The sequence below is a fragment of the Camelus dromedarius genome, chromosome 1 (assembly GCF_036321535.1).
Source record: "Camelus dromedarius isolate mCamDro1 chromosome 1, mCamDro1.pat, whole genome shotgun sequence".
Lineage (NCBI taxonomy): Eukaryota > Metazoa > Chordata > Mammalia > Artiodactyla > Camelidae > Camelus > Camelus dromedarius.
In genome coordinates, this window is record NC_087436.1 from 5,649,129 (window position 1) to 5,674,655 (window position 25,527).

The 25,527-nt window shown below is 39.1% G+C and overlaps 1 protein-coding gene across 5 annotated transcripts in view; it reads left to right on the forward strand.

The window, feature by feature from the left end:
* GRIA2 (glutamate ionotropic receptor AMPA type subunit 2) overlaps positions 1-25,527 on the forward strand; it is a 142,833-nt gene that overhangs the window by 80,921 nt on the left and 36,385 nt on the right. For all 5 annotated transcript variants that reach the window (XM_031463802.2, XM_031463768.2, XM_010994274.3 and 2 more), the window contains exons 4-6: positions 6,886-7,082; positions 11,086-11,139; positions 14,724-14,885. In XM_031463802.2, the coding sequence (XP_031319662.1) occupies positions 6,886-7,082; positions 11,086-11,139; positions 14,724-14,885 (413 nt within the window). The remainder of the gene's footprint in view (positions 1-6,885; positions 7,083-11,085; positions 11,140-14,723; positions 14,886-25,527) is intronic.

Here is a 25,527-nt window from a genome sequence, read left to right on the forward strand (position 1 = left end):
TATATATCAAGGCCAAACACATCAAAATAGATATATTAAAAAAAAAAGATCTTTCTGAGAGTCTAGATCAGGTAAACATATTGTTAAATTTTAATTTCTAAATACGTGAATTGATGCTCTTATGAACAGCACAGAGCCCAAGTATGAGGGTGGCTGTCCCACACTCTGCCCTGCATCTGAGCTGGATGAAAAAGACAAACTTTTCTGGTGTTTTCTCACTGCATGGCTCTTAACTAAGATGCCAGTGAAACCTTTCCAGCCTCCAGATAGCCATCCACAGGCTGAACAGCAAGTCCAGGAGAATCCATCCCAGCTGTAGACAGAGGAGGGAGGACACAGACGCCTCCCTGTCTCCTGTGCACATCGTCTTTGATGATTTCAGGTTTACAGCTGAGGGGGGTGCTGAACTCTTCCTTTGGGACTCTTCAGCATCTTCTCTTTGTCCGAGCCATGGGGCAGCAGCCTGGCCCTCCTTGAGAAAGCAGTGCCCTCCCTAAAAGTTGCCTGCTTCCCTCCAGAGAGAGGAGGCAGATAGATCTTTAACACATTTGAACTCTAGAGTAATGGGGTTACCCTAAGTAAGCCAGACAAAGGAGGAAAAATACCATATGATACCACTTGTATGTGGAATCTAGAAAAAAATTACACTGATGAACTTATTTACAAAACTGAAACAGACTCACAGACATAGAAAACAAACCTATGGTTATTGGGGGGAACGGGGTGGGGAGGGATAAACTGGGAGTTCGAGATTTGAAGATACTAACTACTATATATAAAATAGGTAAACAACAAGTTCATGCTGTACATATATATATATATATATAAACTGAATATATGTATTAACTGAATCACTATGCTGTACACCAGAAACTAACACAACATTGTAAATAACTATATTTCAATTTAAAAAATAGAGTAATGAGGTTTCCTAGGTTAATACATTACATATAGTTTTGTCTTTGATTATATATATATATATATATATATGTATATATACACACGCACATACACACTAAATCAGGGTATATATGTTTGAACCAGGACTTAATCAAAATGTGCTTTTCATTTACTGGTTCAATGTCTGTAAGGTAAGGTAATACATTTCTGGAGACACTAGGTAAAATCAGGACTAATGCTTTATAACTTGGTTTTAATTTTGAACCAGATGATTTGTCCCCTGAAGGAAGGCATCCAGTTCCAAGGAGGCATCACGCATAGGATAAAAATGCTTCCAAATTGTACGTTTCTTTTACGATGTTCCTGAGAGGGTCAATGAGGGAACTATATGCTAATCTCGTCTGGCCGAGGCACGCTGCCGTGATTTAGTGATCATAAATATTAATTTCTGTGCTTGAAAGATGAATAAGGACAGTGAATTTTAAATGGAACAAAGAAAATACTTTTAAGAAGGAAGACATGGTCTGAATGAAAAATTCCTATTTGCGGTAGTTGTTATTAATTCCACCCATTAATATGCAAACTGGAACATTCAGACGTCACCTGTTTGTGGGCTGATGGTTTTCCTGTGACTTCCTCACAATATTATGAGCAGCAGCTCAAAATGGGACTGTGAACTCCTGCTGGTAGTACTTGGAGAGAGTTTTAGGGAGATTGTCAGCTTATAAATAGGCCATACAGCCATAACTAGTCCTACAACAGTTAGGCACGTGAAGAAGTGATGTAACCGAACAAGGCTTTCGCCATTCTTTGTTTGAGCCGGAGAGTTTAGCTGAGCATAGAACTGAATTTTATACTCTTGTAATATTCTTGAGGTTTTTCAGAACATAGCTTAAATATACATATTAGGGAGAACCGTTCATTTTCTGGATTTTTTTCCTACTTGTAAATGAACAACTGTGTATCTCAAGTTCTCTTTGCTCTAAGTAATTCTGTAATAAGAAATTAAATCAGGATTTAAATATCCTAATATAGTGGTACAGATATAATACAGTTGAATGATAAAACCTACTAGTTGCTTTAAACAAACTAATATTTATATAGCATTTCCATTTCCACACAAACAATACAAGTTTATATTATGAATTAAAGAACACATGTATACATAAAGCTACTTCTATCTAGTTTGTATGGAAAGGAAACAGGCATATCTCAGTAATAATTTGTCCCCTAATTAGAATATGTTACCAGGAGTCTAGGAGCATGAATTAGTGTTGTGTTTGAATAATTTAAATTCATCATAATATTTGTAGTATGCATTTTCAGTGATTTTTCAATTTTAAAATGATCTATGAATTTTAAAGTAACCAGACATAACACAAAACTCTGAATTGTGGGGAAAGGGCAGATCAAGCTGAGAGAGAGGGTCAGTTACTCTCACTAAAGAACAAATCCAAGAGTCTAGGTAACTAAGCATGGTGCGGCAGTCTCTTCAAATGTGAGTCTGACCATGCCACGGTTTGTGAGTTATTTCTGGGTGTCCTTGGGAGACGATTTAATATTATCCAGTGTCTTCTGATGAAACTAAATTCACCCTTGATACTTCCCACTTGAGCAATTCAGTTTCTTAATACATGGATGTATTTCTCTGTAGGTCTCATAGGTTACACAATATTAGTTCTGAGAGTTTTAGTAAGCGAATCCACACCAACTGTGAGTTACCTTTGATACATAAAGTGGATGACTTTGAACCAGCCGTTTCTTTAAATCACTCTTATCGATCGCCTCCATGTTCTTGGACATGGTGAACTGCCAATAAGTGTTGGGTTTAGAAACATCACTTGAGATTCACTTACAAATTGTCATTAATATTGAACGTTTTTGTAATATATGTTGAAAGATAGGGCAGGATATCCATAATAGCATCACCTGAAAATTTAGTATGTGGTACACTTCAAAATTAAGTAAGAACAAAATGAAAGAATTTATTCCCCATAAGAAAGGATGCTCACTTATAAGGGCTATATGATACTTTATGGATAACATACGGAACACTGTCCACGGGTGTGTTTTTGAGGAGGTGACGAGGAAGGGATGTGTTGTGATTGGAATGTGGAAAGGTAAGACCTACACAGTAGAAGAGGTTTAGAACACTTCCTTTTCTTCCTGCTTGGAGAGGAGGCTGAATAAACTTACTCACTGTTTTCAAGCACAGATAGCTGTTGACTTGGTCACGATGATCGTCTTTCGTTCTGTTCTCACTGATGACAAAAACAGAAAAAGGACTTGAGTGGCATCATTGAGGGATTTAATTTACTTACAGTAAATGGAATTCCTAGTGATCCGTGACATTTTTAAAAGCAGTTTTATCATTCATAGTTTTTTTTTTTTTTTTACAATAGCATGTGGTCTGTTTAAATTAGTACTCGAGAAGTTTCTGTTCATCCTATATTTTTTGTTTCAAAACTGGATGGAGGAAACGAATTTTATTGTTTTGTCAAAAAAAAAAAGCCCACAAAATGCATTTTCAGTTTAATTCATGGTTCAACTTTTCAATTTGAAATAAAGATAGATTATTTTTAATTTTCCTCATGGACTATTTCAAACAACAACACTGACAGAATAATAGACCTCCAAGACTCTTTTTTTTTAATTTCTTAAAAAAATGTAACACTTTTATTATGGTATAATTCCTATACAGTAAATTACACATATTTGAGATGAACAATTTCATGAGTTTTGATAGATGTAGACACCCATGAAACCACCACCACAATCAAATAGCTAGCATTTCCATCACTCCCCAAGAGGTGCAAATCTCAAATTCCCAGTTTATCCCTTCCCACCCCTGTTACCCCGGGTAACCATACTCTTACGGCAACTTTATTAATGATGGATCAGAGGACTCTTATTTTGTCTCTGTCCTTCTGTGCTCACAGTTGGTTCAAAGTAAATACCTGACGTCATGTTATTTCATCTGTGAATATTTCAGTTTGTGTTTTGAAAGAACAGTTGTCTCAATTTAAATATAACCACAATATCATTATCATATCCAGACAAAGTAACAGGAATTCGTTACTAGCATCACCTGTTTTTTTTTTTTAACACGGTCTGAGGATAAAACTGAGCTCCATATATTGCAATTGGTTAATATATCCCTTATGCCTTTTATAAGGTAGAGTTTCCCACAGTCTGGATTTTGAAGATTGCAACACTATGGCGTATTACTCAGTGCTGTACGTTCCTTGTAAAAGGGTAATTAGAGCCAGACATTTATGAGAGTCATCTTCACTTTTTGGGCGTAAATATGGCATAGGTGGTGGTGGAGATCCCACTCGAAGACACAGAACTTCTGGCCTCTCTCTGCGTTGTTAGCAGCAGTTAAAGATTGTTGCCTCGATTCATTCATTCACCAGGTGTTACAAGACGTTGTAATTCTAAGTCTCTATCCGTTCATCATTTATTAGCTGGAGTCTTTCCAAAAAGAAAAACCTCCCTTAATTAACTAGTATCCTGAGTACTGTTCATATAGGAAGGGCAGGGAAATGCTTATTTCTTTTCCTTTATTGAGCAGTTTTCAAAATAATAACTTGCCTCCTTAGTATCCTTCAAAGGCAGTCAAATATTTTTTAAAATGTCATTATCAACTTATGGATTTAAAAAAATGGTACGTATTTCAGCCTTTTGCAGTTATTTTTCTTATTGGTATTCAGATGGCCTCATCTTTATTTAAGATGAGTCTCGTCAAATTGGGTCCTGAGTCTGGACACCACATGATGCTTTGGGAGAGTTTCCCTGTTTTGTGGTATCACAGAATGTTCTAGGCTCATCTTACAAACTTTCGGCCAATACAATCAATCAAAATTTTAATGATGTTTCCCAGGTTCAGAGAATTTTCAACAATATTTCAACAATAACTTACGCACAGACTTTTTTGCTATAGTAAATAGATTTAAATAAAGTGTCATACCTGAATAAAGCTTATAGTCATGTGATTGCATTAGGTAAGCCCCACGCTGTTGCAGGTGAAAAGGGATCGGTCAATGTTCCTTGGAAGAGATGCAGGTCTTCTGGAATAAGGAAGGAATGTGATGGGTCCTGAATTCTTTTTGGAGTCTTCATTTTTTAAAATTTAGTTTCTTTTATTTTTTTAAATTGAAGTATAGTTGATTTACAATGTGGAGCCTTGATTTTTGTTGTTCATTAAGCTACTATTAGAAACGATGAATTTGGGTTAGCTGTGAAGGGCAAAAGTGATGTGGGCGACAAGTTTATCCACCAGTATTCCAAGTGTTAACCTGCAGAATTCACTTTAGGAAATACGCTCCCAAGTGGTTTTCCCTCTCAGTCCTACCTATGAGGTAATGTATGAGCAGCTGTTATCGAAAGTAAGTTGGTGTGCCCGCTGCACCATGAGACCAAATAAACTGACACGTCAGTTTGGAGCAGATAAAGGTTTACTGTAGGACCAAGCAAGGATGGGGGTCTCGTCCCCAAGAAAACCCCAAACTCCTCGAAGGGTTTCAGCAAAGCCTATTTAAAGTCAAGTAAGGGAGGGGGTCACAGGATGCGGTATCAGCTTGTGCACAATCCTATGATTGGTTGATATCAAGGGAACAGGGCGGTCAACACCATCAGCCCCCAGGTGCCAGAAGGTCTGGGGGCCACATGCTCTCCATCATCAAGTAGTTAATTTCTTCCCTTTGGTGGTGGTTGTAGCATCCGAAACACTCAGGAAATATACATAAGATACTATTATCTGGGTCCTTCAGAGAGGAGCTACAGCAGAGGACATGAAGTAGGGGTCTGTCCCTGGAAGTCTCCCCCAGTGTCCTGCTCGGTTACACAACTAAAAATAAAAGTAAAATTTTCTAAGTCATATGATGCTGTCAGCAAAGTTACTAAGGAATAGTAAAACGGTCTCACGTTTGGAAGATAAAGTAAATGTAACCAGTCTGTGCTGGAAAACGAACCCCTACTATCTGGTTAACAAGTGAATGTTTCTACAGGATTCCTACAGGATCAGTCCCAATAACAAAAAATGATATAGCAGAAGGCTGAGGAAAGAAAAGCAACAACTGCTGACTAGGAAACAGTCGGAGGAAATCAGGCAGCTTTGGGGATTATCGGCTTTTATGCTCACATCGACCTGTGACATTTCAGCTCACGGAGCATGTACTCAGCCTCCTCAGGGTCATGACGTGAAATGACACACTGTCATACATAAAGAAGCCATCTTTTCTATTCTATATGAGAAAGACATTGTCGTAATGCCTTTTGTGTTCATTAAAACCAGAGGTATCAGGGACGTCATGCTTTAGTAATATTCAAGAGGACAGCTGACAGGAGGCCGAGAGGAAGGGGTGCAGTTTCTCCCCAAACTGTGAGTCTTTTGGTCAAAACAGCAGTGGTTACATGAAAGAGTTCCTGATGTGAAGTGGGAATAAATAGATGATCAAGATCGTGGCTGTAGCTTTTTAGAGGAGTCAGCATCCCCTTAGTTGCACAAAAATACCAGCCTTAAAAACATATGTAAGACAAATATCATATGATACCACTTCCATGTGGAATCTAAAAAAAAAGATACAAATTCTATTTGCAAACCAAAAACAGACTCACAGACATAGCAAACAAACTATGGTTATCAAAGGGGAAAGGGAGGGAGGGATAAATTAGGAGTTTGGGATTTGCAGATACACACTACTGTATATAAAATAGATAAACAACAAGGACCTACTGTATAGCACAGGGAACTATATTAAGTTTTTTGTAATAACAGATAATACAAAAGAATATTAAAAAATGCGTATGTATGTATATGTATAAATGAACTGCTTTGCCGTACACCTGAAACTAACATTGTAAACCAACTACACTTTAATTAAAAAAAAAAAAAAAAACACATCTGCTGGCCGTCAGTGTAACCACGGGCTCTGAGTTACTCAGTGGGGCTCTCAGGCACCGTCTCTGTCTGTGCCCTCCCAGGTTTATCGACCCTCCAAGCCGTGCTGGACTCTGCTGCCGAGAAGAAGTGGCAGGTGACCGCCATCAACGTGGGGAACATCAACAATGACAGGAAGGACGAGACGTACCGGTCGCTGTTCCAGGACCTGGAGTTAAAAAAGGAGCGGCGTGTCATCCTGGACTGCGAACGGGATAAAGTCAACGACATCGTGGACCAGGTCTGTTGTCCTCTGTTTCCCAGGGGCAGCAACGTAGCCCATACGTGCAGCGTACGCGTCTGCGGTGGGTGTCGGGGTGAGCAGTTTCCACTTCACGGTTTATGCAGGACACAGCCGAGACCGTCAGTTAAATCGCCTCTGGCTTCAGGTGGCGACGGCCAGTGGCCTTCAGAAACGTGGGCACATCCCACGAATGACGGCATATCCTCAGTATAGAATTCCTGACTCCTGTTTTATGTGACAAATGTCCTAGACTTTGTGACTTTAAATTGGAAATTTAAATTGTAATCCCTTTGAACTTTTTAGAAATAAAGAAATAGACATGTTGTTAAGTGAAAATAAGTCTGGGTCCTAAGGGAAAATTGAGTATTTCATGAATTCTTTGGCAATGTGTGGAGTGCTTCTAGCATTAAAGTAAGGTTTGGTGTGCTAAATCTGTATTGTTGTCTGAATGGCTTTATGGCTTCTGAAAAAGCATATATTTATTTTTCCAAGAAGTAATTTTTTCCTCCTATTAGTGGGTTTTGTATCATTATAAAACCATTAATCTTGGAAAATACAATATATAGGAGAGGTGATCTTTTCTACTTGAGAAGTAAATTGGATGCATTAATTTGCAATGTTTTCAAGAGTAACATGACACCGGACATGAAGGTGTTTCATCTGGGCTCGGCATCTCGCCTTGTTTCTGTCTAAGTTCTTTCAGGACGGGAGAGTCATGCAGTAACATCTGAATAATAGAAATAAAATCCAGAATGTTACATAGATGGGGTGAGGGACCAGGGTCGTGATTTACTGACCAAAGTCTCCTTCGCTGGATATCTGCTTCTTTTCCCAGCTGAAAATGTAATATTTTCCTTGGAATAATTATATATAGATATGTTATATATTTATCGATGTTATTTACATCTATAAATGTATGTATATAAAATTATTTCTTGGAATAATATAGGATTGGAAGAAAAAATACGCAGTTAAGTGTGCATTTCTTGGCCTTTCTAGGCTTTGAGGAGAAACTTAGATTCATTAATCAGTGAGACACAAAGCATTTTGCAAACATAAATGTGGATGACCCCTTAATTAATATAATAGTATGATATAATACAGAGCCTCAGATACACCAAATGGATCCTTCATGAAATATTGAATAACGGTATGAGACTAGCTTGTTAAGAGAAAGAACTAAATGCGTGTTGGAGAGGTGAACACTTCAGTAGAAACATCTTGATTCTTGTCTCGGGAGATGAAGTTGGGATTGTTTTTAACCTGAAGGCCTCTTGTTCAAATGTGACCCTCAACAACACGTTTGAATTTCAGAGGAGAGTCTCATTAAAACAGGTTTTGAATAATAGTCATTAGTCTCTGGTTTTAAACATGTAGGTATTCATGACTCATCATAATACATGGTGACGGTCCACAAAAATAATTCTTTCTCAAACTGGAAGATACGATAGGAGAAACTGGGAATATATGGAATGGTGTGTTTTGAAACACACATATGATGATGATTAAATACATGTCCATGTGGACAGCCATTCAAAATGTACACAGGGTTTTGCACATGTGTGTTATTTGTATTTTCAAAAGACAATCTTGAACGTGTTAAATGAGTGTGTGGGGGTGTTTGCACCCCATGAACTCATGATTTAGGGGAAGGAAAACATACATACATAATAAATTCTGCAGTGTTACAGGTCACAATGCAGTATGGTCTAAGAGCACCGAGGAGGAAGTACCTGTCTTAACAGGGTGGGGGGATTTATGAAAGGTTCACACATGGGTACCATTTGGCTAGTTGGCTTGGGTTCATTCGTTTGTTTTTTCAATCAGTTTCCCTGAGTGTCTAATGTTTGCCAGACATTGAACAGAACAGGCATTCCCCATCAAGGTAAATATTCATGTTGTGTTACAGTTATGTTAATATGCAATAATAATAGAATATGCTCTGAATGAACAGAGCAGGACATTATGAGAAAAAAACTACAAAAATTAATTAGATTGGGAGGTCATGGAAGGCCTTCAAGGAGTAAAGTTTACCAGGGAAAAAAGTGGGTTTGAGGTACATTTCCAGAAAAGGAAGCACTGTTTTCTTATTCAGTCTGTCAACACTTGCAGGAGAACAGAGATGAGATGAAACTTTATTTCCATCATAGCTTAAAGTTAGAAATAGAAGTAAACTTTGTCGGTCTGGGAGTATTTTACCATTCGATAAAACCTTGGAGGCACGCACTTCTAGCTGTGATTAGTAGGGAAAAGGACTCAGACACCAAAAACGTTTAGAAATTAACATCAGTTTACTATTGTTATTGACATACTAATGTCTGTATAAAGCAAAGCTGCAGTAAGACGGCTGACGCTAATCCTTCCTGAGAGGTGGACCAGTCAGTTTTCGTGTTTCTCCTTTCTCTCAGTGAACACTAAACTCAAGTACGGACTTCTGGTAGCACTGTTTATACTATGTTTTCTTCTTAATTCCCAGAAGGAAGACGTACATGGTTCAGAAAGTAGAATGAAGAGTAAGCCCACCGGACAGATGTCAGTGGGAACTAGGAAGGACTTAACCATCTCTGTTCAGCTGATGCTCATTAATATATTTTTCATTCAGAAGGACATCTTTTCTCCAGAATTCTCCCTTCCACACAGAGTGTTCACTTTCTTGGAAAATTTAGTTGTGCTACATAAAAATATGGTTAAAAATAATAGGAGCCTGACTCCCCTCCAGATAGCTACCACTTGCTATGAAAGCGACATGGGGTGGAATTTGTCCTGGGATTTTGTCCTTGTTCTTTAACTGAGTGTGGCTTTTGTCTGGGATGAGGCCAGTCAGGGACGTCTTCTTCTCGGAGGTGACGTTGGGCTGGGAGTCATTGTGCCTTAAGAGAGAAAGCATCTGGTGGTGAAGAGAACTTCCCAAGCAGAGGAAACAGGATGTACAAAAGCCCCGAGGGGATTGAATGTAGATTTTTTTGTGTGCACAAAGAAACTGGAAGAGGGCTGTGTGTCTCTAGGGTAGAGAGTGAAAAGGTGGGCCTGGAGAGGTCTGTGAGGTCATTGGACTTTGCACCATTTGAAGAATTTTGTTTCTTATGCTGAAAAATATAAATGGGAAGCCACCAAAACAGTTAAATAAGGAAAGTGAGCTGAGGTTTTTGAATTTTCAATGGCATTGAATGCTCTGCATTGGCGTGACTGTTTTCTTAAAAATAGAAATTACACTTGAGTATCTAAGTACCAGGACCACTGCATGGCCGTGTCACCTACTTTGTTCTCTATATAAGTGAGAGAGCTCAGTCAAGAGTTCAGGTGATTCCACAACATCCAGAACCGTGGTGGGCATTCCCGCAGGACTGCTTGTTCTGTGATGTGTTTATCTCACCATGGATTTTTGACCCTGATTTGTGGAGAAAAACTAGCTTCTCTGATATTTTGCTTCCTCAAACTGGAAATAACGATGTTTCATTTGAAATAGTCTATAAGTATTTCAAGATTCTTCAGACTGGAATATTACTCTCTAGATCTATATAAGAATTCTGTTAGAGGCTTATTAATAGTCTTTTAAAATTTATGTACTACTATAAACTCTATGTGTGTTTGTCTTGGAAGGCAGGTTGTGTATATAAAACTAGTTTCAGCTACGTTTCACTGAAAAGAAAAAAGTAGCTTTAGTAAGAGTATAATTATGACTTAGGGATTCACCAGGTTTTTGGTTTTACATTTTTTTAAATCTTGTGGTCTTATTTTCACTATTAACAAAACCAAGGTAATTATTTTTGTTTAGTTATTGGCTTTTTGAAAGGTAACATTTATAAAGCACTAAAATGTGTGGTAACTTTTTTCTGAAGGAAATGTTCTCTGAATTCGATAACTATATTTTATCAAATATGACTCATTGTGGACCATCCAGAAACACAGCAGATAAAATCCCATTTTTTTCCTGAATCAGGTCATAACATCAGTAATTTTGCCTTTCCCTTATTTACATTTGTTTCTTTATCTTTGTTAGGTTATTACCATTGGAAAACATGTTAAAGGGTACCACTACATCATCGCAAACCTGGTAGGTGAATTAACGATATTTATTGTTTCAATGGAAATGCCTACTTATTAAAAAAAATTAATGGCCAGCATTTATCAGGGGTATTTTAAAAAACATAACTTGACTTTATTGATCAATTTGAAGTGACAGTATTTTTCTGAATTTGTTATGTTTTAGATTTCCTTCACACTTCATATTTTCTAATCAGTTTTCTATTATTATAAATGGTGTGAGAAATGAAAGAACAGTATTTGACAAGCTTTTACATTGTGTTAGAAGGCATATTTTAACTAAGGGAAAAATTTCAAAACTATATAAAATTTAATTGTCCAAACTTTTCCTTATTTCTCACTGTCCCTTTAATTTATAAATTTTACCCTTTGCCCATTGCTTTAGCTTTCTTAGTGTAGCACTGGAAATGCGCATTTGTGAGAACATGAGCAAAATAAAACCTGTAAATATCCAGAATATTGATATATTATATAGTATTTATTTCTTATTTCCTACCTCCTATATAAGCAACACATGGATAATCAAACTACTACAGCTGGTCACTTTTTCACTGAGATGCTTGTCAACTTAAGATTACTGAACATCCAACTGGCAAACTGTATCTCCCTTTCTTAGATAAAAATCAAAGTCAATTTAGATTATCATTGGACATTTTCATTTTCAAAATGCTTTTTAGATCAGCTGTAAAATGAGCTTGAGTCTTTACTGTTGCAAAGGTTTATGCTGTTTAAATAAATATGATCCTTTGTAACTGAGGACACCCCCCCAACCTCAGAAAAAAGGTGTTTAAAAAAAGACAGAAGGAGAGGAGGAGAGTGTATTCTTAATGGAGAAATTTCCTATTTATACAAATGAAGATTTATGTTGTGGTTTCTGGAACATCACAAGACATTATTTACAGTAGTGATGGAGTGATTTAAAACAACCCACAGCCTTACAATGGATAAATACTGTTTTCACTAGAGAGTGACACCAGTGTGATTAAGGATATTAAGTCTCAGACCAACACGATGTTGGCAGAAGTTAGTTGTTCATGTACAAATTAAAACATCTAATTGGCAATGAAATGGCCAACTACTATAAAAATTCGTTAGCCCTTACCTTATAGTATGGCTTGGAGATCTGAAATGACTCCCTACCGGAGAAACAAGTGTTAAAAGAAAGGAAGCTCTACATGCAGCCTCTCCAGACCCGCATTCTGTGCAGGGCACAGCCTGGACAGTCAGTCCCTGAGTGAATTGTGCCATTCGATGAACAACATTGAAAGCTGTGATCTTTAAAAATGTCCAGATGGAGAAGATTGTATTGGAACATTGAGAAATAATGACAGAAGGAGGTTCATCAATTTGAGTTGCCATCTGAGGCGGTGAAAAAGGAAGTATGTGGGTGAATGACTACAGTAAAAAGATTTAAAAATCAAAGCAAGTTCTAGCTGCTGCCATGCTTCTAGGGAGAAATTTGCCTAATATTTCACCTGAATTTTAAGCTGTGTTTTATCCTCTTCTGAATATTATCCTCGCCATATGGAATTTGTAGTGAATTAGTAAATTCAAAGAGTCTGCAGAGGGCTGCAGTTTCTGAGAGTCTGGAGGGCATTTGAAAATTTCACTGACATTTAAAATTGAGGAAAAGCCACCCCAGGTTGAAGGGCTTTCATCGTCCAAACTGGCAACTGGGAGGGTCCTTTCTCCCTGTTTAGGGTCCAGTGAGTGATAAAGGAAGTGGTTGTAAAAGATAGAAGAATCCTCAGATATTCTTGTGGATTCATTTCCTCAGGAATTGGTGGATGCTTGACTAAGCTCCCCAACACAGGCTGCAGTTGAGTTCCCGACACAGCATCAGAGGGGATAAAGTGATGAAGAAGTGGTCCTTCCCATATGGACCAAAGCCCTGCCATCCACCTCACCTGGCTGCCTGACAGTGACACACACTCATTGCCCCTCCTTGCCTGGGCACACAGAAATTCCCAGAAACGTTTCAGTGTCTTCCTCTTAGACAGCCAAGCACAACCAGGCACTTGAGGACAGTCTTTGCCATGGAGGATGTGATACTAATAAAATAAGTACACAGAAACAGGGCAGGCAGGAACAGGAGGAAAACGTTTCAAATTGTAATAAATATTGGCAGAGAAATAAGAGAAAATACATTATCCATAAGAAAGAAAAAAAAGGATGCTGTGAAAAGGAAAAACACCAAGGAATAAGAAAGAACTCTGGGAAGTTAACTTGTTTTTTTTTTTTTTCTAAAATAACAAGTAAAATTACATGGCTTTGAAGGAAAGGTTGAGAAAATCTTCCAGATTATGTAACAAAATGACAATGCAATATAAAATGATGTGTTGGCAGAAATTGTGAGGGACTCAGATATCTAATCTGAGGGTCACAATGTCTTAATAATAAGCATTCTAGAAAGACAGATGGTGAGAACCAGGGAAGGAAATTATCAAAGAAACATTCAGAAAATTTTCCCATCCTGAATGATGCAGATCTGCATATTAAGTATACACAATAATGAAAGAAAAAAGAATCTTTTCATATTTAAAGAAAATATCATGGAATTTCAGAGTTGATAAGGATCTTAAACTTTTCTGACAGGTGGGAGGTGAGAAGGATTATGAAGTACGTCACATACAAAAAATAATTCAAAATAAGGATATTGTATTTTTCAAAAGAAATGATAAAACTTAGTGGAACAATGTCTTTAGATTGACGGCTTCAACTTAAAATTTTGTACCCAGCCAAAATACTAATCAACTGTCAGAGCAAAATAAAGGTATTTACAGACATTCAGTGTCTCAGAAAATGAGTATACCTCCATATGTCTGAGGAAATCACTGAGGACTCTAGCAGGAGGAAGGAGTAAAACAGGAGAGGAAAGTGATCAAGGAAGTAGGCTAGCTACTCAGAAAAGTGGGGAAGGGGCGTTTTAGGGGAACAGTCACAGAGCGGATGCAAAGAGGAACCAGTCAAATCACAGCTTCAAGGAGGAAGGCTCCAGGATGCAGGAAAAACATAGATTATGTAATATGCTTAAATATTTTATTTAAAAAAATGTTTTACTCATACACATGACAGATTTTCATGGAGCAACTAGGAAAAATAAGGATAGGTATAAAGATAGCTCTGGTAGTGAAAAAAAATGAAGGGATCATTAACATTAGAATGAAATATTATTTAAGAAGGAAAATGCAATACTAGCACATATTTTGGCTTAGCTCTGAATAACAGAATTCTAAATGTGAAAACAGTGAACATTAAGGTGCGTGAGGAGATAGATGGTTTGGTGCTTTCTTGTAGATAGAATAAATAAAACCTAGTCCTTATCCTTGAAAGACTTCCCAGTAATACAGAGAACTTTTATGTAAGTATGACCAATAAACAGTCATTGATTAAGGACCCATTATGACATCAAGATGATGCTAAATGGTGGTGAAGAATATTGGCTGATAAAATACATAAAACGTTTACTACAGGCTCTTTATCTCATGTGTTCTTTGCGATTTGTCAAACCACAATGTGTAGAGTTACCTGGTAAATGTCAAGTTCTATTTGGTTCCTGACAGAAAGCCTGACGTAAGTGTGTTCTCTCTCCAGGGATTTACTGATGGAGACCTATTAAAAATTCAGTTTGGAGGTGCAAATGTCTCTGGATTTCAGATAGTGGACTATGATGATTCCCTGGTATCTAAGTTTATAGAAAGATGGTCAACACTGGAAGAAAAAGAATACCCTGGAGCACACACTACTACAATTAAGGTATATGTCTATCAGAACCTCCACCCACACCTCCACTTCAACCTCCAGCACCACCTCCATCTCGCCTCCACCTCCACCTTCATCCACATCTCCACTCCACTTCCACCTGCATCTCCACTCCCATCTCCACTTCCAACTCCACTTCCATCACCTCCACCTGCACCTCTACTTCACCTCTGTCTCCATCTCCACCTCCATCTCTGTCTCCATCTCCATCTCTGCCTATACCTGTGTCTCTATCTCCATCTCTTTCTAATTGCTGGTGAGTTGCCTGTTCTCTGGGACACCTTAGGAAGAAGGTAAAAAAAAAAATCTCAATTTGTTTTGGTAATTAAAAACATAAATATAATGGTTTATGCAATCAAACAAGGAGTCTTTGCTAAATGTCGTGTGCACTGCCCTGACGTTAAGCGTTACCCAGACTCTTCTGTTCTCTGTGGGTTTGGATACGTTGAGGCCTTCACTTGTTTATTCAGTGTATTTTATTGTGTGTGCACATACATGCATACATTTATTCCATGCCAAGGAAGGATTTTTTTCCTTCTGTTGGTCACCTGATTGAGAGCAGAGATACGAAGAGTGCATGGAGGCGTGAGGGGGATGATATCCCGTTCACATGCTTTATGAAACAGGTTTATGAAAATTAAGAGCAAAAGCTGCAGAACACTTTCAGCTGTGCAGTGATCTTTGTGCTTATCTGCATGTCATAAAGCACATTGTGCAAGAACCAGTCAGGACAGTGTTATTTCAGTGGCTTTCACGGTTATGTTGTACATCGCGGAGAAGTTTTGTTGTTGCTGTTTTCTGCACGTAGGGGAAAAACAGATATAGATGTTTGACTTTAACTTTGTGCCTGGCCATGACACTGGTCCAAGATAAAGATTAGAAACTATGCCATTTCCCACTTTTGGGTGTGTAAATGGGTCCTATTAATTCTATGTCAAATTTAGGAAAGCATCCCATAGGATGTTAAAGAATAACCCAGAGTTAATTTTTTCTCAAAACTGGGTGACTCTTTGCTTGGTGACCTTGATTGAGATTCAGCATGTATGGGTTTCTCCCAGGATTGTGGGCTCGTGGGTGTATCCTCACGTAACAGGGCTGCTGAGAAGGCGAGGGGACCCCTCCCTTCTGCTGGTGTCAGGGGTCTGACTGCGGACCCCACCCCGGGGGGCTGCAGGCTCCTCGCATTCAGATGCGGTCCCGTGTGAGCTCTCTGATGAGTGCGCGTTGCGCTCATCCTCGGTGGGATGAACGCGTTCCTCTGGAATACTCCGAGTCACTGTGGTACACCCCACGCCCCGCACTGCTGCCTCTGGGAGGAAGAGGAAAGCCATGGAGATGACTTGTTTCCTCGTGGAAGTCGCGTCATTATTCAAGCTCACGTGCCCTGCATCAGAACGGCAGGTGGGCTTGGGGGAGGAGAGGTCTTTGGCAGGGCATTCAGCGAGCGTTTTCACCAAGACCCAGCACCAGATTTCATCCGTTGGGGACCTCTCTTTGCTCCCTTCCCAACACACCATTTCCTTACATTGTTGCACCCTTTTCGGCTGCTTCTTCCAAATTTCAGAGATCACAATGGCCCTTCCTTGTAGGGCGCTGCAGACAGCGCAGGCTTGTACGTTTAAACACATAGGCTCCGATTCACTGACCGTACAGTCAAAAATTAAACAACATTTACAAAGTCTTAGCCCAGCTTTGGAAACGCAGGTGCCCCTAGGAGACCTATTTTCTATGGCCTTTGAAGCTCCATAAAAAAAGTACGGACAGCCCCGAGGGGAGGGGATGGCTTTGCACAGGAGTTCATCCCAACACAGACACGTACTGTCCGTGCACTACAGGGCCAGGAACTGAAGGGTTTTGACAAAATCACTCCTGCCTTTGATAATCCACAGTCTAGTGGAGAAGGGAAATGTGTCATTGAGCAAATACACCAGAGAGTGATGCTTGCAAAATAGGGCAGCTCCCACAGTGATTAGGACAGTATAGGGGAAGGGATGGAAAGGAAGGCTTTCAGGAGGGGGGACGCCTGAGCAGGGCTTTGCACGTGGCTGAGCCCAGGGAAGAGTGCGGGAGGGTGCGTGGGCGGGCGCCGCGTGCACAGAGACGCGGAGTGCTGTGAGGGCGCGGCAGGTGCGGGGGGTGGGGGGCGCGGGGCACGGGGCGGGCGTTGCCAAGGGACAAGGCTTTTCAGCTGTCATCAGATGTCAAAGAATAATCCCGAGACAGGACTCCCATGATTGCTTCTTTCATGACTGTTCTGTGGGCAGAAGAAAGGATGAACAAACTAGACAGGGGGCCAAAAAGCGTTTCCTAACGTAAACAAGTAGCGAATATGGTCTGTTTAAGGAAAGGAAGCGAAAATATCTCTAATTTATTTTTCAATTGTCTTTTGGGTCATTGGCTCTATCATTGCCAGATTTTTTTTGGGGGGTGGGGGTTATTTATTTATTTTATTGAAGTGGAATTGACTTACAATGTTGTGTTAGTTTCTGGTGTACAGCATAGCAATTCGGTTATACACCCACACATACACACTCTTTTTCATATTCTTTTTCATTATAGGTTGTTACAAGATACTGAATATAGTTCCCTGTGCTCTACAGTAGGACCTTGTTATCTATCTATTCTATATATAGTGGTTTGTATATGTGAATCCCAAACTGCTAATTTACCCCTCCCCCTTCCTCTTTGGTAACCCTAAGTTTGTTTTCTGTGTCTGTGGGTCTGTTTCTGTCTTGTAAATAAGTTCATTTGTATCATTTTCTAGACTCCACGTAGAAGTGATTATCATAAGGTATTTGTCTTTCTCTGTCTGACTTACTTCACTTAGTATGATCATCTCTAGCTCCATCCATGTTGCTGCAAATGCATTGCCGGATAATTTATTTATTTGTGTATATTTTATTGAAGTACAGTCAGTTGACAATGTTGTGTCAATTTCTGGTGTCCAGCACAATGCTTCAGTCATACAGGAACACACATATTTTTGTCTTCATATTCTTTTTCACCATAAGTTACTGCAAGATTTTGAATATAGTTCCCTTTGCTATACAGTATAAGCTTGTTTATTTTATATATATTGGTTAATATCTTCTAGATAATTTAAATCATGTTTTTTATACTATAATAGAAACTTAAGCTATCGGCCTGGAAACCTGTGAAAATACAACTCATTGCATCCAATTCTCTCCATGGTGAGGCTTTAAATCAGCATTAATTTGATAATTTGGGGCAACATTCATTTATTAATTCATTTATCAATTCAACACACATTACCTGAATTTTTACTCTGCAAGCGGGCACTGTTCGAAGTGTCAGGGAAAAGGCCGAGTTCCGGTCTTCAAGGAGTTTACAGTCTTCAGGCTAGAAATCAGCTTGTCACTTTGATGGAAACTGTCCTTTGACACCTTGGTGTTGATGCACTCTAAATTTCTGGTTCCCACCATTGCTCCCTCTTCAGCCCCTGAAAAATGATTCCTGCAACGATCTTTTCATCTCAGTGGATGGCAACCGTATCTTCTGCTGGTCATTTGACTAAAACCTTGGCAACGTCCTTGACTCCTCTCTTTCCCAGTAGCCCACATCCCATCTGCCAGGACATCTCACTTCCTTTTCCACAACTTCCCTAAATCCATCCACCACCATCTTGCTGCTGGAATTCCTGCAGTGGTCTAGACTGGTTTTCCTGCCTCCACACTTGCCCCTCTATCTTCCATGTTTGTGATCCTTTTAAAACTTAAGTTAGATTATGTCCCTGTTTCTCTCCAAGCCCTCCAGTGGCCCAGGTGCCACTTGGAGAAAAGCCAGACTCATCCCAGTGGCCTATGAGGCCCTAGATCCTCTGTCACCTGTCACCTGTGCCATCCTCTCTGGGCGTTCTCCCCCTGCCCCCTCTGCTGCAGCTACCATGGCCTTTCTTGCCTTTCTTAGGCACAAGAGACACCTTCCCACCCCAGGGCCTTTGCACTGGCTGTTTCCTCTTCTGGATTTGTCTCCCCTTAACATCGACGTGGTTAAGCTGCCTGCTTTCTTTAGGTCTTTGAACAAAGGCTATCTTCTCAAGGAGGTCAAGAGCAGGCTCTCTATTTAAAATTGCAGTCTCCACCCATCGAGGTGTGTCTCATCACCCTTTCCCTGCTCGTTTTTTTTTGTTTGTTTGTTTATTTTTCTGTTATACCTCCTAGTGTGTTGTATTTATAATTAATTAATTTATTACCTTATTTATTTATTTATTTATTTATTATTGAAGTGTAGTTGATTCACAATGCTGTGTTAGTTCCAGGTATACAGCAAAGTGATTCAGTTATGCATATCCATCAATAGCTATATCTATATTCTTCTTCAGATTCTTTTCCATTATAGGTTATTGTAAGATAGTAAATATAATTCCTTGTGGTATATAGTAGGTCCTTGTTAAAAAACAAACAACCCAATCAAAAAATGGGCAGAAGACCTAACTGGATGTTCTCCAAAGAATACATCCAGATGGCCAACAGGCACATGAAAAGATGCTTAGTATCACTAATTGTCAGAGAAATGCAATCAAAACTACAATGAGGTATCACCTCACACCAGTCAGAATGGCCATCATTCAAAAGTCCACAAATAATAAATGCTAGAGAGGCTGTGGAGAAAAGGGAACTCTCCTACACTGTTGGTGGGGATGCAGTTTGGTGCAGCCATTATGGAGAACAGTATGGAGACTCCTTAAAAATCTAAAAATAGACTTACCATATGATCCAGCAATCCCACTCCTGGGAATTTATCTGGAGGAAACTATAATTTGAAAAGTTGGAAAGATATATGCACCCCAATGTTCATAGCAGTACTATTTACAATAGCCAAGACATGGAAACAACCTAAATGTCCATCAACAGATGACTGGATAAAGAAGAGGTGGTGTATACACACACACACACACACATATATACACACACACACACAAACATATACACATACGATGGAATGCTACTCAACCATAAAAAAGAATGAAATCATGCCATTTGCAACAACACGGATGGACACAGAGTTTATCACACTAAGTGAAATAAGTTAGACAAAGACAAATATCATGTGATATCACTTATATGTGGAATCTAAAAAAATGATACAATGAACTTATTTATAAATCAAAAATAGACTCACAGACATAGAAAATCAACTATGGTTTCAATTAAGAGTTTGGGATTACATATACTCATTGCCTTATTCATTGTCTGTCTCTCCAGCTTGCAAGTAAGTTCCAGTGGGTGGGGGGTTTTGTTGGTGTTTGTTTTGTTCACTGACAGAGCCCAGGCTCCTAGAACAACTCCCAGCACACAGCAGCTATTTAATAAAGGCCTTCTGCAAGAACAATGAGAGGAAAGCACAGGTTCAGTGGTAGCGCCCTTAAGAAGCTCCTAATCCCAGTTCTGGAAGTAAGAAAAGGCTTCTTCAAGGAAGTGATATAGAATTTAAAACCTGAAGGAGAGGTAGAAAGTAGGAGAAAAGGGCACAATGGCTATCCATAGAGGAGATAAGAAATTAAAGTTCCCCAGTGCAAGGAAAACTTAAACATTTCTGTAAGGCTGGAGGTTGAGCAGAGGTGTTTTGTGGGCCTCAAATGCCTTGTTGAGCTCCTAAGGAATGTTTTGTCTTCTTCTGAGAGCAGCAAGGGCCCACGAGAGGGGAGTGGCCATCATGGTCTTGATACAGGATGATTATGGGTGACAGCAGACCGTGGTGGCAAGGGGGCTTTTAGGAAGATGTCACAGACAATCCAGGCACCAGCTGGCAGTTGTCTGAACAGTGGTTGTGACTTGAAGGTGGAGGGAAACAAATGGATTTGTCCAATTGCCAGTCTTTCCATTTCTGTCTTTATAAAAGAAATAATAATTACAACAGTCATAACCCTGCATATATGATAAATGAATCTAAATTCAGTTGAGAGGTGTTTGTGGGTTGAAAACGGACTCGGAAAGGCAGTCTGTGTCCTCTGATCTCATTGGCCCCACACCTCATGCTGTGATCTGCACAGAGTAGGCATGTGATGGAGATGTGTCGAAATGAGGAGGGATGAAGTGAAAAATCTAAGTGAACGCTTTGATTATACCAAGTCACTGAGAAGGAAAATCATAAGTAATTATAGTTGCTATCAAATGGGGTTTAGATGCCTGCCGTGGCATCGGTTATGTCATTTTCCTCAGCCGTGCCAGAAAAGTAGTGTTGTTTTACTGGATGAGTTGTGAAATGACTTTAGTCATCAGACCCAAACCATCATGGCACCTGCGTTTAAATGGGACCATTAAAATGAGCATTTTACGCTCCTTAAAAAATATGTTCACAAAGAGGCAGATGATAAAGATGTTTTGCCACTATCTCAGAAACGATTTACACAATATTTCTATTTTTAGGCAGATTTTCAGTGTTTTGGGGGTCTTCAGCAACTTGCAAGATGGAAGCATCCATTCTACCCAATCACGTTGACAGTTCGAAACTGATTCGCCTTGTGTCAGTCAGGGTCTGCCTGTGTTAAGGAATTCAGCAGTCACACAGGACTGACACTGTAGGGCTTTCCTGCGAGAGTCTCCATTACTCAGGGAAAGACTTAAAGCAGGAATTCAGACCTTAATTGCTGTCCTCAGAGAGTTATTAGTCCTGCCTGAAAATAGTGTCATCTCTTTGAGTTCAGTAATTAGCGTCCTGCATTAAAATGTACCCTGGTGGCTTCATAGAACTAATTCAGCTTCTCGAATGTTAAAAAACTGACCGAACCCACTGCTGACACATTGTCATCCCTACGAACAACATTAAAGCATTTTGACACACGGCAGCCGAGAGGGTTGACATGATCAGTCTGTGATGCTTTGTGGTTTAAAAAGTGTGTATATGGCTGAAATAAACCCATAAGTTAAAGTTTTGATATTGGTAAAATTACTACTTTATGAAAATAATTGAAAAATACTGAAATATATTGAAATGTTTATTACATCATTAAAAATAAAAAATGTCTTGCCACTGTTTTAATTGTAATGCAGGACCTCTGGGTTCCTCTCATTGTCACATCTCTTCTTCTGTAAGGCAGTAAATGTAGGTGATCGCAGAGATTGCTCCAGAATCTCTCCTACCATGATTATGTGAAGTGTAAATTTAGGTGCTTCATAAAACATACGCTAACAGTTCTCAGATGACTCTCAGATGGACTCTATCTCCCAAAGATTGTAGTGACTTGCAGGTGGCCATCTCTGCTGAAACTACATCTTAAATTATCCTGGGAAATTTTTTTTTTCTCCATAAACTACCAAAAATAAGGAACTTTCCAGCTGTTAGAAGAGGCCTAAGAAGTGGATGTTGTCAGAGGGAGGAATTTATGCAACCAACAGCAAAAAAATCTACCTCTAAGAAAGTCTTTTCGCACCTATGGGGGAACCAACGCCAGACAATGTGTTGATTTCAGTATCTTTTTTCTATGTTTGTGAATCTGACTCGTTTTAGCTAAAAATCTGAATCCTTAAGTGAATGTGAATTTTCAGAATGTAAAAATCTCAGTCTTTAAGCATGATTTTCAGTCAGGGTCAGTAGCCAACCTAGATGATTTAGGCAAGATGTGTTGTTTCCAATATACTGTTTTTACATGAAGAGTCTTTCTTCCCAGTGAATTAAAATGATTATTCATAGAGAACAGTAATAAAGATGCTAAGTTTAGTTTCTTGCCGATAGAGCTGTCTTGTCACCCTTGGAAATGTGATATAGCTAGCTTGGGTGCTTACTACAGATGTTGTGTTTTTCTTAGTTTTCTGATTAAGACTTTATTTTTGGGACCAGGCTTGGGTTCACAGCAAAATCGAGCAGACAGTGCAAAGAGTTCCGATACCTCTGCTCCCACACGTGTCGCCTCCTCCAGTCTCACTGTCCTCACCAGCGCGGTACATTTGTTAAACTGATGAACCTACATTGACCTATTGTGATCACCCAAAGTCCGTGGTTCACATTACCCTTCGCTTCTGGTGTCGTACGTTCTGTGGTTTTGGACAAATCTATTAACATGCTTTCATCATTATAATTTCATACAGAGTGTCTTCACTGCTCTGTGCTCCAACTGTTCATCCTGCCCCCTCCTCCCTCCCTCAGCACCTGGCCACCACTGACTGATCTTTTTACTGTCTCCATAGTTTTGCCTCTTCCAGAATGTCATATAGTTGGAATCATACAGTAGGTAGCCTTGTCTGATTGGCTTTTCCCACTTAGTAATATGCATTTAAAGTTCCTCCATGTCTTTCCGTGACTTGGCAGCTCATTCCTTTTTAGCACTGATAATATTCCGTTGTCTGTATACCCCAAACTATTTATTGGTTCACTCATTAAAGAACATCTTGGTTGCTTCCAAGTGTTGGCAGTTATGAATAAAACTGCTGTGAACCTCTGTGTGGTGGTTTTTGAGTAGACATACGGTTTCAGCTCTTTGGGTAAATATCAAAGAGTGACATTGATCGATCATATGGAAAGAGTAGGTCTAGTTTTCTAAGAAAGAACTTCACTGTCTCCCAAAGTGGCTGTACCATTTTGCATCTCCACTGACAATGAGTGAGAGTTCCTTTTGCTCCACTGATGCTGAGTTTTAATGAAGACTTTGTGATTTTATGCGGTGAAGCTACAAAGGGCATGTGTTCAAAAGACTTTATAGGAAATTAAAGATGAACTCATCACAGACAGATCCGTCCCAGGGGGTAGACTTCAGTTGAATTTGAAATTAAGACAAATGAATAATTTTAAGTTTATAATGTGTTTCATAATACCATTTTTCCTTTCTGTGGCTTTAGTTGATTCTAGGTCATTGCCAAGAAACTTCAAACAAGGCTTTTTAACATTTTTCTTACAGGCTTAATTCTTTTTCCTCGAGCTTACCAGTTTTGATTATGTTGATCATTTTGTAATGAAGAAACTGAGAATTTTATTGTGCAAGGTTCTCTAGGGAAATATCATTCAGTTTTAATAATTTGATTTAACTAAATAATTGATGCTATTTTAAAAATGAGTGTGTAAAATTTACCAGACCATAAAACTTTTAACACCCCAAAGGATGTTACACAAATGCTATTTTTACGGAAAGCTATTAATATTAAGGAAAAAAATTAAATGGTAATTAGTTTGGGCCATGCTGATCAAACAGAACCAAACTTGTTACTGCAGGATTTCTCAGAGCCTTTAAGATGCCCATGTGAGAATCATTTTCTAAACTTACTAGATCAGAGAGTCTTGTAGATCAGGGTGGTGGTTTTCAAAACATTGTCAAGATCAGCTAGTGTTAGACCAAGTTAGTAAAAAAAGGAAAAAATAAGGCAAACATGCTGGTCGTTAGCTTGCATCTTTAGCATATTTTACAAGTCATCCAGCATCTCCTTGCCTATAACTATTCATTTGATGTAGAATTTGCCAAAAAAGGGGACCAACAGTCCCAGTGTGACTGGGACTCCAGACTTTCTGTTCCAAAACTGGGACAGCCCCAGGCAAACCAGGATGGCTGGTCACCCTCATTACCCTAGAAACAGAGAGATCTGGATTCAAATTCCACGTTGGTCACATATTTTTGTGACCCTGAGCAAAATATCACTTGATGACTGGCAACTCTCACCTGTAAAATTGGGGTAAAAATATTTGTTGCATAGAGTTTTTTGAAAAAGGACTTAATAAGAAACTCTGCAGCTCAGGCTTGGCACGTGGAGAACTAGGTCAACTTGAACTCTTTCTCTTTCCCTCACCTTCCTTTCCAACACTCCTGCCACATAGGAGACACATTGTTCTTTCATTGATAAGAAACCTTGGATGCTGATGTTTTAGTAAACTTGCTCCAGGCAACAGAGCAGAAATGGTGAAATCAGGGCTCCATGCAGCCCTGAAAAAGATCAGGAGATGCTGTGTTCCGTGCTTTTGACACTATACTCAATTCCATTTCAAGTGTCAAGGAAAATTTGGAAAGTGGCCATTCATAGGAAATTTTATAACACTTTCATAGTACTAAATCTAGGACTTTTTTGAATGGTATTTTTTTTTTTCCTATCTCAGCACCGTGCAGATAACATGTTTCAGTTGGTGCAAACATTAGGATGGCCCATAAAATTTTATATTTTAGCCGATTTATTCTCTTTGTATATTCATTAGATTTTAAATGTATATAGAACTCCTTCCTATCTCCTTTTTTTTTGTTTTTGGTTTTGGTTTTGGTTTTGGTTTTGGTTTTGGTTTTTAACTGTCAGTAAAGTTTTTTGGTATCAGTGATTACAGAAATGTGTTACTGAATAATGTCTGCTAACTGCTGGGCACGACAAACATGTTTAAAATGCATATTTCATTTTCCTCCTGAAAAATAAGTCTTAATAAGGATACATTTCAAATGAGATAAAAAAGCGCATTTGGAAAATGGGCCATAAAAACGTTTTCCCAGGTTTCTTCTTCAAGTGTGGTGTGAGGCTACTGTCACAGAGGACACAGAGCATCATGGCACCCCCACTGAAATGTAAATTTCCAGCTCAGATGAGAGATTTCACAGAACATAAACATCACGGCAGAGATGATACATTTGTTTTCAGAGAAGGAGATCGTTACATTGCCGTCATGTTCCCTGCAAGTTAATTTACATCTAGTTAGTGAATGGTAGAATAAA